This window comes from Grammomys surdaster, unplaced genomic scaffold (assembly GCF_004785775.1).
Source record: "Grammomys surdaster isolate TR1022 unplaced genomic scaffold, NIH_TR_1.0 126185, whole genome shotgun sequence".
NCBI lineage: Eukaryota > Metazoa > Chordata > Mammalia > Rodentia > Muridae > Grammomys > Grammomys surdaster.
Genome location: NW_021620991.1, coordinates 5105203 through 5122623, shown reverse-complemented (window position 1 = coordinate 5122623; position 17421 = coordinate 5105203). Strand labels below are relative to the sequence as shown.

The 17421-nt window shown below is 44.4% G+C and overlaps 1 protein-coding gene across 4 annotated transcripts in view; it reads left to right on the top strand.

Annotated features, from left to right (window-relative positions):
- Rere (arginine-glutamic acid dipeptide repeats) overlaps positions 1–17421 on the top strand; it is a 214443-nt gene that overhangs the window by 103504 nt on the left and 93518 nt on the right. For all 4 annotated transcript variants that reach the window (XM_028757843.1, XM_028757840.1, XM_028757842.1 and 1 more), the window contains exons 8-9: positions 2356–2480; positions 3712–3811. In XM_028757843.1, coding sequence (XP_028613676.1) covers positions 2356–2480; positions 3712–3811 — 225 coding nt within the window. The remainder of the gene's footprint in view (positions 1–2355; positions 2481–3711; positions 3812–17421) is intronic.

Here is a 17421-nt window from a genome sequence, read left to right as displayed (position 1 = left end):
GTGATAGAGCGTGTCTCCCACCCTGTGTGTGATAGAGCGTGTCTCCCTCCCTGTCATTGTGATAGAGCGTGTCTCCCACCCTGTGTGTGGTAGAGCGTGTCTCCCTCCCTGTGTGTGGTAGAGCGTGTCTCCCACCCTGTCATTGTGATAGATGAGGAGCGGCGGCGGCGGCTCCTGCCAGCCTTCACTCCTGGTTTGGAGCTTGTTTCTTATCGTTAAAATTTCCATTTTTTTTCCTTTGTACCATCCGGTCATATTTCTAGTCCCACTCTCCCCAGGGTTGGTCCTGTTCCCCAACTATAGTACTTTTTAATTAATTTAATAAAGAACCATTATTATATTGATACAGGACCTGGCCTGCCTATGCAAAGCCCAGTACCTATGACTTTCCATATGGATACCCATCCTGTTCTCATCTTAACCTAGCTTTCACTATGTACTAAGTAGAATTAATTGTGACACCTGTAAGTGATGGAACAGAGAAACTACAGAGTTAGACCACTCTGTAGGCAGAAAGAAAGACTTATTGGGGATCAAGCTGCCAAGGCTATATGGGCGTGGGGTGCAGAGAGAAAAGCTAAGTGGTGGAAAAGCCAACAGGTTTTATAGACAGAGTGGAAATCTGAACTGGTACCGGCTGTCTGGATTGATCCAGAATTCAAGATGCCTTAACAGAGGTAGCTGAGCTGGGGTGAAAGGTTAAGTTAAAGGGGATTAAGGTGATTCTAGTAACCTGGAAGCTTTAGCTTGTTTACCCATAACAGCCCTGTTTGCTCAGCCAGAGTCCTTTATTTAGGACCAGCACTGCCCTTTGTGGGTGGGTGGCTATGAAAGGGAATGCTAAACCTTGAAAGAGCACTACTTTGCTTAGGGTGGTACCTTACTCCTGTAATATCAGCATGTGGCAGGCTGAAGCAAGACCCCGCCTCCACACCAGTCAGCCAGCCAGCCAACCAACCAAGAGTTTGGGGGAAATGAGAGTTTTATAGGAGTTTAGGTATATCAGAGTTGGCAGGCGGCTGCAGAGCAGACATATAGCTTGTCCACCATCAGAAACAATGCCCCAGGCACATTTTGGATGAAATTTCAGTCATATTCCATATTTACCTATGTCATTGATCATGCTGTAGGGTGGCACCACTGGACAAGAGTCTGGATGTTTTTAAAGCAGCACTGAAGAACAAACCCAGAACTGTCTTAAAACTTGAATATCCCACGTTCAGAAACAGAAGCCATCATTAAAAGTGAAAATTTCCAGATTGGGAATGAGGGAGACAGAGTTCCTGAGACACAAGGGTCTCCCCCTGGCTGGGGCAGTCCTGCCCCTGTCTTCGCTTTACCGTGTTCTCTTTCCTCTACATGCACATGGCTGACTGATAAGCTGCCTGCCTAGTGGAGATTGGGATGTGGAGTTTTGTTTCAAGTGTCTGTTAGACTGTTTCAAATTAGATATGTGTCTCTTTGCATTACCAGAGTTTGCTTCTAACCTGGTCTGCTTTTTTTTCATGTTAACTGTCCTGAGCTCTGTTTGAGCGAGAGAGAGCTCTTCAACTCCAGGATAGTGTAAAATACCAAACCAACATGCCCAAACTTATCATTTGCTGAAATAAAAATGTTGGGTAACTAGCAGGTGTCCACCTTTCCTGGTCTCTGGTGGTTATGGCAGCCATTGTCCCTGCCTGCTTACCTGCTCTGCCTTAGCAGAGTGAAGGTCAGGGTCCTGATTACTTAGATGCTGGTGCCATCACTTCTGTTCTTATTTGGGATATTTGTGTTACATCTGACGTGTTGTTCTTATGGGTACTGTTCAGTTCATTTATGTGTACTATTCAGTTGACTTTGCGAAGTCAGAGCAAGTCAGACCGTCCTTTCCTTCCAGAGGGCGTCCTCCGGCTTCTTGGTAAGCAGCTCTCTCCCCAGCTGTGCTGTCTCTTCCACTTCACTTGATTAGACCGTTTAGTGTTAATTTCAGTAGCTCTCCGTTTTTCTCTTAACCATAACACACTATCCTGAGGTGCAGGCCTGTGAGTCACCATGAGTCTGACTTGTGAGTGAGTTTTGGAGATCTGTGTCTTGTTCTTCTTCAGAACTGTCACTGGGTGATACTTTGGGGTTTGTTTGTTCCACTTGTGTGTCGGATTCTTTCCCCTTTAGATCATAAGCCTGTCAGCTTTGCAGCCGCTCATTACTCCTCTAGTGGAGCCTTGATGTGACTTCCACAATTCACATTTACTCTTGCCTTTCTGCTGCTCAAGAAAAAAGGCTGGGGAGGTGTACCAGGTCCAGAAGATGCCTCTGTGATAACTCTTTCCAGTACCCTCTCTTGATGGTGACTTCTTCATCCCTGTCTTACAGGCCAAACTTCCAGATTTGCAACCATTTCCTTCTCCAGATGGTGATACTGTGACTCAGCATGAGGAACTTGTCTGGACGCCTGGAGTCAGCGACTGTGACCTCCTCATGTACTTGAGGGCAGCAAGGTAATGGGAAATTAGCCCCAGTGCTTTCTGAATTAGGACACCCAGACTGATGGGTATCTGTAAAAATCTTTTCCTTCCCTCTGTCTTAGCAATAGGGCCTTTTCTCACTCTGCACATTGCTTTCTGCCCTAGTGATCCTTCTTACCTGACAAAAATAGCTTACCAGTTTTCCTCTTCTTGATATTTGCCACACATCAGACTTAGAACTCCTCAGAAGGAACCTCTTCAGCTATACATGTGATTATCAGCACCCCTCACTGCAGTTGAGAGAGTTGTTCACCTCACTTTACAGTTCCCTTGCTGAGTTCCTGTTCTCCGTGCTGTGCCTCTTCATTAGTGTTTGACCCCAGCTTGACATTTATGTGACTTTCCTACATGGGAACATTTATTTGTGATTATCCTATAGAACTTGCAAACATGCAAGTGACAAAGAGGAGAACAGAAATGTCAGTCCCTTCCTGTAGTAGGGACAGGCAGAGCCTACCTTTGTAGTGATTTGGGGTACTCCCCGCAGCCTCACCAGTGTGCAGTAGCAAAACCTGAAGTACATAGCTTGGGGCCGATGTTGCATCTTGGCTGTGTGCAGTCCTCAGTGCTGCACAGGTACAGAGATGAGGCAGTGTAAGTGAGGTAGGCGGCTGTGGCCCATTCTGTCTCTTCACTGTTAGTTCACTGAAAGGCAGTTGGTCTGTTTTCCAGAGACTTGAAAGTGTTTTTTTTTTTTTTTTTTTTTGTTTTTTTTTTTTTGTTTTTCGAGACAGGGTTTCTCTGTATAGCCCTGGCTGTCCTGGAACTCACTCTGTAGACCAGGCTGGCCTCGAACTCAGAAATCCGCCTGCCTCTGCCTCCCAAGTGCTGGGATTAAAGGCGTGCGCCACCACCGCCCGGCGAGACTTGAAAGTTTTAAATTAATGCCTGGTAATAGTACATATGGGTACTTTAAAAATCTCACAGTCAGTGGTGTACTGTGAGAAATAGATTTTTCATGTGCTCAGATTGGAAACCTAAGTATGCACAAAACAGGAGAAGTAGAAGTAACACGGACCCGTTGCGAGTCATACTTCTGTCCCTAGGGAGGAAGGGTTAGACTCTTGGCCACGAAGACTGACATAATGTGCATGTATTAATAGAATCTTCCAGAAAATGTACATGCAAACTAAGGATTAAAAATCATTGTGTATTTGAATATTGATGTGTGCTGATCAAGGAAACTCCATCCTTTTCCCCAAAGGAGCATGGCAGCATTTGCAGGGATGTGTGATGGAGGCTCCACAGAGGACGGCTGTGTCGCAGCATCTCGGGATGATACCACTCTCAATGCACTGAACACAGTAAGTCTCTGGGTGTCACCTTAGCACAAGAGCAGCGTGCAGCAAGGTGTGGCAAAGCTATAAGGTACTATGCTGTTGCTAGGATACAGAAATGATGCTGGCTCTGCAGTTCAGAGTCCTTGCTGTGCTTACACAGGAGCTGACTTTGAAAATCCCTTTTGTAACTTCCTCCCCCTGACACATCCTCATATACACAACTTATTACATAAATAGACATAAATTAAAAATTAACAGAATTTTGGGGTTGCTGAGGTGCCTCAGCACTTCAGGGCACTGATGCTTTTGCAGAGAAGCTCTGCTTAGTTCCCAGCACTGGCATGGCTTCTCATTAGATGCCTGCAACTTTTGTTCCAGGAGGAGCCAAAGCCCTCATCTGATCTGACATGATATCTGTGTGCATTCATACACTTGGGTTTGCACACGCACACATACACACATGCACGTAAGAAAAAAACAAAAAAAAGTATTGTTGCCTTAGCCACTGGTCTCTGAGATTATAGGGAAGGACATTGTAACTCCAGGTCTGTCTCTTATCTCTCTGACCCCTGGGACTGTGAGAAGCTTCAGTAGTAACGGATGTCTTCACTAAAGCCTTGTTCATTCGGGTCCTGGGCACACAGATGATCTTAGGTCATCCTCACAGTACCCACTGAAGGGGATTATTCTGCTACTACCTGAAAAACGTAGAACAAGCCAGGTGTAGTGGCAGACAGCAACACTGGGAGGTGGAGGCAGAGGCAGGCAGATCTCTGAGTTAGAGGCCAACCTGATCTGCAAACCAAGTCCCAGGACAGCTGTGGCTACACAGAGAAACCTTGTCACAAAAACAAACAAACAAACAAACAAACGTACGTATATTTTTGTGAGGAAGGAACAGCATGCTCCTTTTGCAGTTGTGGAGGTCAGAGAACATCCTACAAGTGTCATTTCTTCCACCATGATGATTGGCTCGTTGGTGGCGCTCTCCTTAATCCTGCACTAAGCAAGCAGAGGCAGGCGGATCTCAAGTTTGAGGCCAGCCTGGTCTACAGACAGCCTGGCTACACAGAGAAACCTTGTTTCTAAAAAACAAAATCACACCACCACCACCACTAACAACAACAGAAACCTCAGCCTATTGGCTTGGCGGCAAGTTCCCTTAGCTGCTGAGCTGTCTTCCCTGAGCAGACATTGTACACTATCCATAGCGGGTCATTCACCTGTTTGGTGTTTTTTTTTTTTTTAAGCACAAGAAACTAAGTGTAGAGAGGTCAAGTCCTAATGTAAGGTTATGTGTGTAAGATTTGAGTACAGCACTCATGCATTTAATCTTTTCCGCTTGTCTAAAGTGATGTATTGGGCAGCTTGGTAGAGAAGTGTGAGTGAGGTCTTGAGTTTAACTCTCAGCACTCACAGCAGACAGTGCGCAGTTGTTAGGTCTGAGAAGCCCTGGAAGGTGCCTGGCTGAGGTGCCTGTTAGCATATCAGAGCGGATGCTGGGGGCTGGAAAGATAGCTCAGAGGTTAAGAGCACTGGCCGCTCTTCTAGAGGTCCTGAGTTCAGTTCCCAGCACCCACATGGTGGCTCACAACCATCTGTAATGGAGTCTGATGCCCTCAGCTATAACTGTACCTCTATACATAAAATAAATAATTCTTAAATAGTTGTTTCACTTAAAGCAGGCCAGCATCTGCTTTTTTTTTTTTTAAACAGCAGGACTCAGTCCCTGTGGATCCTCCCAGCTCATCTCACCCTGCTCCCTCCCCTAACCCTCTCTTTCCCAGGCATTGGGGTTCTGCTTCCCCCAGCCCAACCCCTGTAAAATTCAGCCATTTCTCATGGCCATGCCTTTCTCTTGGCCCAGAATGCCTCTTTGGTGGTCCTCTCATGTTTTCTCCCTCTCCTCTCATGGTCCGGCTTAGCCAGGCCATGGTCAGCCTGGACCACTCCCTCCCTCTGCCTGCTTTCTTCCTTGTATCTACCATAAGAATCTTCTCCATCCTCTAGGAGTACTTGTGTCTTCCTTAGTTCAGTTTTTAAGTTAATATGTAAGGGCCTGAGAATTGATGGAAGAAGACCCCAGACTTGAATAGTATGCAAAGACAATGTTTATTCTGCAGAAACAGCCAGCATGTGACTGGGAGTGGGGGTGTGGGGGGGAGTAAACCATCCAAGCAAAATGGTGACATTGAGGGAAGGTCGCAGGCCTCCTTAAGCCAGTTGGGGTTTTCTAGTTGTGGTTGGGCACCTTCTTCAAGATTGGTTGAGCTTATGATATGGGGTATTTGTACATTTGTTCCTACTTCAAGGGAGAAAGGGACTTTTTTATATCTGTTGTCAGCCCTGGTCAGATGTCAAGTTGCTGATTGGCTGCCCTTTTTCTTGGTTTTTCTGAGAAGCTTGGGCTGTCCTTCTGGGAAATTGAAGCTTAAGGCCCAACATGTCTGCCTGTTCTAAAATGGAGTGAGTTAGGTCCAGCAGTCACCTTCGACTTTCATGTGTGTCCAGGGCACGTAGGCATACAAACACACCGGTAATAAAGAATCGTATGTACCTGTATACTTCATCATTAATTTACTGTTAATTTATATATAAAGGAAAACTCTTTACCCTGAATATATGACAGGGCCTGAAAAGCCTTTTGAGACTCTACTTGTGCAAAGCTGAGGCTCAGATCGGATGCTGCTGCAGACAGCTGTGAATGTCTGTTAACTCAAAATGTGTATACTGTCAAGAAAGAAAGCCTTTGATAGGACCATTTTATTGCTGTTTTGTTTTTTTTTAAAGACTTATGAAGTAATTCTGCTTTCACGACTGTACTTGTGATTTGAAGTTTGAATTGTGAAGCTAGAAATGTGATTAATGTCCCTTCTTGGAATGTTTGAGGTCTCACTCCCAGCTCTCAGGATTCTCCGGAGTCTGGGTTACTGGTAGTTCTGGTAGTTTTCTGCTTTGTGGGGAATGGGGTGGGGAGCATGGCAGCCTGAGGCAGACATGGTGCTGGAGGAGGAGCTAAGAGGTCTGTATCTTGATCTGCGGGCAACAGGCGCCTGTGTGTCACCCTGAGTGTAGCTTGAGCTTAGAGGCCTCAAAGCCCACCTCAGAAGTAAAACAATCAGGCTACACCTATTCCAGTTAGGCCACACCTCCTAATAGTGCCACTGCCTCTGGGCATTTAAACACAGGAGTCTATGTGGGCAATTCCTATTCAAACCAGCACACAAAGTTTCTCCCTGTAACCCTGTCTGTCCTGGAACTTCTTCTGTAGCGCAGACTAGCCTTGAACTCAGAGATCTCCTGCCTTTGCCTCTACTTCCTGAGTGCTGGGCATCCACAGATACTTGAAGACTCGCCCCACAAGCCATGGGCGGATGGGTGCCCCTGCTGCTGTGTACAGTGCCGAGATGCAGTGCTGGAGCTTTGCACTCACCACTCGGACACTGGAGTTGGCAGGCATTGCTTCTAAAGATCTCAGAGTGAAGTGCATCACTCCCCGTCGTCGCTTGCAGCTTACAATCCAAAGAGATGAATAGTTGGGGGTCACTCACTAAGGCTCCCATAGCCAGGGCCGGTGTGATCTGCACATCTATACATCTCTGGTTGGAAAGAAGGAGCAGCAGAAAACTGCTTGGGAAGTGCGTTAACCAACCTCTCCCTGTCTGTAACTGGGTGTGTAGGAAAGCATAGATAATTGCTGTAGACAAGGTAAAAGACAAATTTGTATGTTTCTAGACCTGATATGTAAGTCTGTGTTTTTAAACATGTCTTGTTTTTTCGCTAGTTTATTGAATTTAAATTTAATGTCTGTAGACTTTCTAATTGTCAGCCTTTTGGTCTTTTCTAAGACCTTGATTTTCTCTGGATCACTCATTGTAAGTAGAGATTTGTCAAACTTGGTCTTTTGAACAGTAGGTTTTGGTTCTGTTTTTACTCTCCACTAAACTTATTTCCTTCGACCTGGACATTCGGTTCGGTGTTATTTCCACCTTCCACAAATTGGCTGACAGATAACCGCTTTCATCACAGATTTCTTTCTCTGTTTCTGTTTTTGCTTTCATTATCTTGCTTTTCCAAAATGATTTTAAACCTTTTTTTTTTTTTTTTTGTACTTTTCTTTGGGGGCTGCGTGTTCAAAACAGGGTTTCTCAGCTTTGGCTGTCCTTGAACTCACAGATTCCCCCACCCCCAGTCTCTGCTGTCTCTGCCATCTCTGCCGTCTCTGCCGTCTCTGCCTCCTGAGTGCTGGGGTTAAGGGAAAGCTCCACCACCACTTGGCTCATTTTTCTAAATTTCATTTTTTGGAATGTTAGTGATATTTAATTTTGTGCCAGTCAAAGAGTAATTGGTAAGATTTCAGTCTTACTTCTTTAAGATTTCTTTTCATTATTTTAAATTATGTGCATAGTGTATATGTCTGTGTGTAGGTGTGTACATGTGAGTGCAGTTATCCTAAGAGGCCAGAGGACTGGGGTCCTCTGAAGGTGGACGTCAGAGTGGTTTTGAGTCACATGATGTGAGTGCTAAGAATTGTACTCAGGTCCTCTGTAAGCAATACATGCTCTTATCCAGCAAGCTATCCCTCTTGCTCCAAAATTTCAGTCGTTTACAGTTTGTTTCCTGGTTTGGCATGTGATTTATATTGGATAAAATGCCTCATATGTTTTTCACTCTACTGTGTGTGTGTGTGTGTGTGTGTGTGTGTGTGTGTGTGTGGAGGGAGGGAGGGAGGGAGGGAGGGAGAGAGAGAGAGAGAGAGAGAGAGAGAGAGAGAGAGAGAGAGAGAGAGAGAAATGGCTTTAAAGGGTAAAGGCGCGTGCCACGGAGCCTGGTGACCTGAAGATTTGTCGTCCTAACTGACAAGTACATAGTCTTTGGTACTGTACGGAAGGTCTGAATGATAGCCACCATTTTAACATTTTTATTGCTATCGTTAGCACCTCACCAGACCTGCTCACTGTGCAGTGGGTTTGAGGTTGTGTTTGGGGCGCGTTGACCTTCATAGTGTTTGCATGCACTTGCTCTTGACCTTCGAGGGCGAGCCCTTTGTACCAGTTAGCCTTTGTCTCTCCTCTCCTGTGTCTGACGTTCACCCAGGCTCTCCAGCTTGCTCATCTCTGCTGTCTCCATCTTTCTCTAGCTTCTGATTTAGATCTTGCCTCTGTTTGAAGTAGCCCACTTGTCATTTTGTGTCTTGCTGTTGTCTTGCTCTCTGCTCTGACAGAATCTGTGGAACTCAGTCTTTTTATTTGTTGGTTGGTTGATTTGTTTTGTGCATTCTTAAGGCAGAGTACCACTGCATATCCCCATCTGGCTTGCAGTTTGCTAGGTTGCCTGTGCTAGCTAGCCTCTTAGTCCCCCAAAGGCTGGGTTATAGGTGTAAGTCACTATGGTGCTGCTTATAATGACTTTGAACTGTGACCTCTGTGAATTCAGGGTCGCTAAGCTACTGATACCTATAGAAGTGTTTCTGTATGACCTAGGTAGTGTTAGTTTGTGTGTAGATATGCAACATTTGATGCATAAAGCGTGGAAGTGCTTTCTTATCCTGATGGGTTTGATTCAGCCGTCTCTGCTGCTGCCCATTTACAAAAGAGATCATCTACTGTGCTGCATTACTTTTACTAAATTGAACTATGAGGTTCAGTTGTCTTCCTTTAATAAAATAAACTTCTCTTCTGAGTAATTTGTTGCCATTTTTATGTTGACCTTTTCTCCAGCACTCAGCATCTGTTTTGTTTTATACTTGATATAAGTAAAATTTTATAAATATGCAGCAGAGATTACACCTCCACCTAGACATCTTTATTCCCTGACGTATGGCCAGCTGTTAGATGAAGCTGTGGATGAAGCTTTTGACATAGTCACGAGAGTGTGTCTGTGTGCTTGTTTATTCATGCATACCCACAGCTCCAACAAAAGATCAAAAACTCCCATTAGCTGAATGATTGTCATCTCTGATCACTGAGTTAGTTAGATAGTTAACAACAATTTGTTAACTATCGGATATTAGTCATCTTGTTTTCTGAGCCCTACCCTGCTTCCCAGTAGGTGATAGAGAAAGGCTAAGTGTTCATTGTATAGTTGGATCAACAAATCCAGCTCCAGGCTATATCGGAGCTGATCGGGTAGAACTTTGCATTATGAAGTTGGTTTGATAGAATCCACAGATGAGCTAACCATGAGACCCCCTCTCCTCATTTGTCCCTTTGTAGTCTTAAAAATACAGCTATAGAATTTTCCTTAGAGATTTTCTATTCTTTCATCTTACGTGTATGGTATTGGCATCTTCCAGCCTGTATTAGCTTTGCAGTGCTTGTGAGTATTTAGGAGGTATCTCAGGGTTTTACTGTTGTGAACAGACATCTTGACCAAGGCAACTCTTATAAGGACAACATTTATTGGGGCTGGCTTACAGGTTCAAGGTAGGAACATGGCAGCATCCAGGCAGGTATGGTACAGGAGATGCTGAGAGTTCTACATGTTCATCAGAAGGCTGCTAGCAGAATACTGGCTTCCAGGCAGCTAGGATGAGGGTCTTAAAGTCTAAGCCCTACTCCAACAAGGCCACACCTACTCCAACCAGGTCATATTTACTCCAACAAGGCCATACCTCAAAATAGTGCCACTCCCTGTGCCAAGCATATGCAAACCACCTCAGTGGGTGTGGCTATTTCTAGTCCCAAATAAGGTACCACAGGAGGCCCTTTTGTGACAGTGTGTGAACAGCTCCTTCTTTCTGTGATTTCATGGACATACACTAGTAGTACTGCCCTACCCTCACAAAGCAACATTAAGTGGCTACTCTTTGCTAACTTGGGTTAAAGTAGGATTTTGAGGTGGGGGAGTGATTTATTGTTGAAAAGGGTAATAGAAAAAGTTGGTATGCATCAGTTTATTATGGAAAGCAAATAACCTTCAGGACAGTAGCTCATATAGATCAATCCTGACAAGTCTTTATGCTGCAACAAGGTACCAGTGTGTGCAGGGGTGTACGCCCATCACTCCTTTGAAGAAGGTGTGGACAGACTTATAGACAGGGTCTGTGGTATAACCAAGACCTCAGCTGGCGTCAGGACAGCAGGGCATGCATGTCAGCCTCTTTCATAGGTTGTGCTTTGACCAGTTGGAAACATTGTGAGCTTTAGTTTTAAAAATGAAGTGGATAGAAATTTACTATTGTGGTCAGGCATGGCGGTGCACATGCCTGGGATTACAGCAGTCTGAATGAAGACTTTTGAGGCCAGATTGGAGTGAGACCCAATCAGTAAAACTTAAAACAAACAGGAATAAATAGGAAGAAAGATGTTTATTAACATAGCTACCTTTGTAGTCGAACTTATTGTAAAGTTCCACATAAAGACGCATAAATTTTTAGCATAAATTGTATCCTTTTACTCTTGGTCTCATTTAAATAAAGGTAAATTTTAGCTTTCAATTTTTTAATATTTTATTCCTCTTTAGACAGACGATAGCTTTACTTTGTTGGACTGGTTTCTCTGGGGTGGGTGGGAGGCTCCAAGTCACCACTAGTACTAGTGGTGACACGTTTGCCTTGTGGATTTTAATCTCTGTCACAGGGGACTCTCGTTAGGCTGCGGTTGGTCTGGCTCCCTACGCGGCTCCCACAGTCTGGGCCCAGCTCTATTTTCCCACAGGAGCCCCAGGCACGTGTGTTTTACCCAGGGCTCTGCAGGGCTGTAGGAGGTCGGGGGGATTTGTATTCTGTTGCTGGAAAGAGACACCATGACCGTGGAAACTCTCTGATGCTGTTGATTTTAAAATTTATTTATTTTATGTATATGAGTTTTCTATATGCATGTATACCTGCAAGCCAAAAAGAGGGCATCAGATCCCAATACAGATAGATGGTTATAAGCCTTGCATGTGGTTGCTGGGAATTGAACTCAGGATCTCTCTGACAGAGAAGACAGTGCTCTTAACTGCTGAGCCATCTCTCTAGCCCCGACCGTGGCAACTCTTATAAAGGAAAACATTTAACTGGTTGTGGCATACAGCTTCAGAGGTTTGGTCCATTCTTGTCATGGTGGGAGGCATGACAGTATCCAGGCAGATTCATGTTAAAACCACTGCAGTAGGTAAGTTGGGACAGGGTCTCCTGTAGCCAGGCTAGCCTGGATGGATATTCAAATATAGCCTCGGAATGACCTTGACTGCCTCCTGATCCTCCTGCCTCTACTGTCCAGGTGCTTGGAGTATAGGCATGCGTCACTATGCCAGACTCTGCTGCTGTCATTTCCTTCTGTCTTTTTTATATAATAAGTTACTAAGAGGGCTAGAGAGATGGCTCAGTGGTTAAGAGCACTGATTGCTCTTCCAGAGGTCCTGAGTTCAATTCCCAGCAACCACATGGTGGCTCACAACCATCTATCATGGGATCTGATGTCCTCTTCTGGTGTGTCTGAAGAGAGCAACAGTGAACTCATACATGAAATAAATAAACCTTTTTTTTTTAAAGTTATTAAGATACAATTCAAATTCTGTATAATTCCTTCATTTAAGATGTCCAGTTTGAACCAGATGGTGGTGGCACATACCTTAATCCCAGCATTCAAGAGACAGAAGGATCTCTAAGTTCAAGGACAGCCAGGGCTATATAGAGACACCCTGTCTTGAAAAAAAAAACAAAAAGATGTGCAGTTTTCGTCTTTTTTGCTATATTTAAGATTCAGGCAGCTATTGCCACTATCAACAGTAGAGCATTTTTATCACCCAATAAAGGAGCCCTGGCTCCATTAACTGTCACTCTCTGTGTCCTCCAGCTCCTTCAGTCCTGGACAACCACTCACTACTTTCTGTCACTGTGCATTTGTCTGTTGAGATCACTTCAGGTCGATTTGTGTCCATAATGGTCAGTTTGAACTAGTTTCTTTCACTGAGGATGCTGTCTTCAAGTGTCTTCCATGTTATAGAATTATTATGTCATTCGTACATAATAAATGTCTTCACAGAGCACCTTCCCTAAAACAGCTCTGCTCAGCTCCCAGGGCTACCCCCAGAGCCTCCCTCGTGAATCTGTTTTCAACACATTCTTTTGATTTGTGATTTTATTCTTTGCTTTGTTTTCTTTTTGTGTATTCAACTTTGTTAACACTTCTGCTGCTCTGTCCTGCCCAGAACATTTACACTGAAATTTAAAAGTTTTTTTTTTTTGTAAAGACTTGTATGTGTGTGCATGTGTGTGTGCACATGTGTGTACAAGTGCCCTTATGCACCAGTGGAAGTCGTAAATCAACTTGCAGAAGTCGAATCTCTCCTTCTATATAAATCCTGGGGATCAGACTCAGCCTGTCAGGCACCCTGTGAGCCATGCCATCAGCTAAGTGTTACACGGAACTTTTAAGTTTATTGTTCTTATTTTCATTTTATTAGGTATTAATTGTTGGTCGACCATCTGACCTTAATTGTTGATATCATTTTTTTGACTCATTGATTTCTTTTTTGTTTGCTTGCTTTGTTTTATTTTTCAAAACAGGGTTTCTCTGTGTAGCCCTGGCTGTCCTGGAACTCACTCTGTAAACCAGGCTGGCCTCAAACTCAGAAATCTGCCTGCCTCTGCCTCCTGAGTGCTGAGGTTAAAGGTGTGTGCCACCACTGCCCCACTGCTCACATGCTAGGCAAAAGGTTGTGTTTATGGATGATCAAATTCAATCTTCATTACTCTTTAAAATGTGGTATCATCTAAAAATCAGTAAACACACCTGTCTCTTATTTATAATCATTTAAGCTTGGGGTAGGTAGAATAGAGGCTGGACTCTTAGAGCATTCCTAGAGTATCTGATGGATCAGTCATAGTGTCCCACCTCTATCTTAGCTCTATCTTAGCTGAGACTTCCTGAGGTGGGAGGATTACAAGGTTGAGGCCCACAAACCACACCCTTCCCTCTTCCATCAGGCTCTGCTAAGGAAGGACCCTGAGTCTGCGACTCTGGTCACTGTAGCTTCCTCCTCTGCTCTGTTTCCTGCTCAGCAGTCCCTCCTTCAGCCTAGCGCAGCTGACCTCCCAGCCTGTGGTACACTGGCTAGGCTGCCATCCTCTCTGGGAGGATCTCTGTTGTCTCCCCTCACTTGGCTGTTTTGTAGAAGACTGCTAATGTCTCCCTCTGCCCTGTTTGTTACCCTGCATGCTCATGACTCGGTGTTCTTGGGATGTAGATCCAGTTAACCAAACATTTCAGGAAGATAAATGACTGTGTAGTTCCCGTTGGCCACCAACTTCTACTTTTCTACTTCTGCCTCCCAGACACTGAGAGCTGCTACTGTTCTAACCAGGCAGAGGCTTGTGTGCCGGGTGGAATCAGTGACTTGCTGGTTGCTAATCCAGGTACTGTGAGACAGCTGCATTTCTAGGGAGAGCACTGCTCACACAGAGGCTTTCGTCTTCCTTCCTACCCTAGGGCAGCTTCTTCAGCTCAGGCCTGGTCAAGTGTGCAGACTGAAGAGCAGCCATCCAGTTTTCCCAATTCCGAGACTTTTATATGTTATTGTGTGAGCACTTGGTTTGTTTGTTGTTTGTTGTTGTTCCATAATTCTATTGCTATGTACAGAACATTAAGTATAATTACTTACACAGCATTAAAATTGCTTGTAGTCAGCCACTGCAGGTAGGGCTGCTGTGAATTGTCAGCAGCTGTTCAGCATTGACTGCTGTGAAATTTAAAGCAAATTCTGCAGATGTGTCTCCTTACTAACATAACAGTTCTTCACGACAGTGTGTGTCTGACACAGGCAGACCTTTTTCTGGAGCAGATTAGCAGTTGTCAGTGGTTTTCCCTGTCCTACACCAGGTAGGTACGGCTGTGGTCTTCCTGTTACCCTGTACCTTTTTGCCCAGGTTTGGAGTTCCTTTTTCGGCTTGTTTTCAGAGCTGTGAGAATGCATGTGTGTTCTAACAGCTACCAGTGGTCCAGAGCACTCCACTTGTTTGGAAACCTTCGTGCTTCTGATGAATGTGGACCCTTCTCTCTTGGCAAATCATGCAGGAAGGTCCCTCTGGTACATAGTCTGGAGCCTTCATGGCCTCTTGAACCCATCCTGTGTCCTAAGCCTTGAATTCTCAGCAATCAGTCACTGGGTTTTCAAGAGCCCTTGTCCCCTAAGGAGCTACCGGCTGTTGTTCTGTGGTTGAACTCATACAGGAAAGAAGGAAGAAAGACTTTGTTTCTAATGTTTTTAAGAAAAGATACATATGTATATATATACATGTGTATGTATGAGAAGTGTGTAAATGACAGCCTGCTCAGAAGTTCAGAGGCCTGTGCTGTGTATATCCACTGTCAGCAGACTGGAGACAAAGGCAGCCTACTTCCCTGTGCTCCAGGTGAGGGAAAGAATTGCAGTGGCTACTTCAAGGGTTTTATCCCAGGAAGCTCTTCATTCCCATAATGCTTCCTGGGAGCTGCCCCACTCCCTCTTTTCTAGTCAGATGTCCTTAATTGAATAGCTTTTAGAATCAAGGAGAATGAGATATTTGTGTAGCAGTCTTCTAAAATAGGTTCACTCTTCCTTTATGCAGCTGGGAAAAGAAGAAGGTTTAAGTGAGATGATTCTCCTGTGTCTCAGAGCCAGGGGATTTCTGGGAAGCCCAGAGTTTAAATCAGTCCTGAGCCAGGGACCTCTATGGTTCTGAGTCTTCAACATAAATCCTCACTAGTTTCTTGGCCCCAGACTTTTCTCCAAATGGGCAGATAGTTCAACTCAGCCAAAACTTGTAGAGGTACTTCACTGTGACTTTTCTTTCTTCCTTTCTTCCTTCCTTCCTTCCTTCCTTCCTTCCTTCCTTCCTTCCTTCCTTCCTTCCTTCCTTCTTTCTTTCTTTCTTTTTTAAATTTTAAAAAAGATTTATTTATTCTATTTACATGAGTACACTGTTGCTGTCTTCAGACACACCAGAAGGGAGAATCAAACCCCATTACAGATGATTGTGAGCCACCATGTGTTGCTGGGAATCGAACTCAGGATCTCTGCAAGAACAATCAGTGCTCTTAACTGCTGAGCCTTCTCTCCAGCCGCACTGTGACTTTTCAAAGTGGCTTGCATAGCCTCTGTTGAAATGTTGGCCTTCAATGCTTCCTTTTAGATTCTTCTTGCTGGCTCAGCCTCTTCTCTCTGTGAGTCTAGGACATCCTCAGAGTCCCTTTAGCAAGAGATGGTAATCTGCTCATTTCTAGACACAGTAATGTTTGGGAAGGAGTTGGGAGTGAGTACCGACCATGGGGTTGTTGCTTGGATAGACTGCTGCTTATCTTTACCTCCTCCCAAAGCTGTGTTGTTTGCTTGTTGCTGTTCATTAAGGACAGGCAGGATTGGTCTCGCCGCACTAATCAGATTCTCAAAGCCAATTCTAGAGTTGCTTCACATTCTTAGGCTGGTGTTGATTTTGTTTCCTGGTTCTGGTGGGTCTTTTCTCTGCTGATTCCATGCTTCACCTTACCCACCCCTAGCTCCAAGACCCAGGTCCAGAAAAAGGAAGGCTCTGCTTGCTGTATCACTGCAAGTGAAGCTCCTGTGCCCTCTTGAGCACTGCAATGTCTGCCTACAGAGGCTCCAGATTGAGCACTGTAGGCCTGGGACTGCAGCATTGATCTCTTCCTGGTTGTGATTGTGTTAACCCCCAGCTGTTGCTTCATATCACAGCAAGGCAGTGGCCACTGAGTAATGTTTGTAATGAGATGCAGTGTCCTACCACTCTCCTGTGTGACTCTGGGTTCGCATACCTCTGGGGCCTTGTTGTTATCTAGAAAGTGATTGGGCGGGGGATTCCTGTGTAGCAGCTACAGAGCACTGGCTTAGTGTGCACAGGGCCCGGGGTTTACTCCAAAACAACAGCAGGAGAGGTGTCCAAGGATTCGGTTTTCTTTTAAGAATTAACAGCATCGTTCCTCCAAGCCTTTTCTAAGCAGTTAAATTCTGTGTTTTTGCCATTGTTTCTTTGCTCCTATTAGTATATTTAGACAAAATTAGCTGCAGTGATACCTAAGTAGCAATACTTGATGGACCAGTGACCAAAGAAACAAAATAAATTCTGTACTGGTAGTTTTTTTGTGGGGGGTTTGTTGTTATTGTTACCATTGTTCTTCTAAGACAGGGTTTCTCTGTGTAGCCCTTGGTGTCCTGGAATTCACTCTATAGACTAGGCTGCCCTCAAACTCACAGAAATCTGCCTGCTTGTGCCTCCTGAGCACTGGAATTAAAGGCGTACCAGGGTTATTTGTTTGTTTGTTTAAAGACAGGGTCTTACTGTGTAGCCCTGGCTAGCCTTACTTACACTCACAGAGATCTACTTGACCCTGCCTTTGAAATGCTAGGCTTGCAGTTGTGTATCACCACACCTTTTGGCAAATGCTAGGCTTTTATTTTCTACTGTAGCTTTTTGACATGTCTTTTATGTATTAAACAATATATATAAAATAATACATAAATATATATATTTATGTCTATATTATATATCTCTCATATAAATCATAGTTTGCACTCGGTGCTCGGTTCTAATGTTGGAGTTACAAATGAATCTGTTAATTATAGTTATGGAAAGGAAAACATTTTTACAAGGCCTTTTTAAAAAAAAAAAACAAAAACTGTTACTAGTCCATGAAGCAGGCGGATGGGATAGC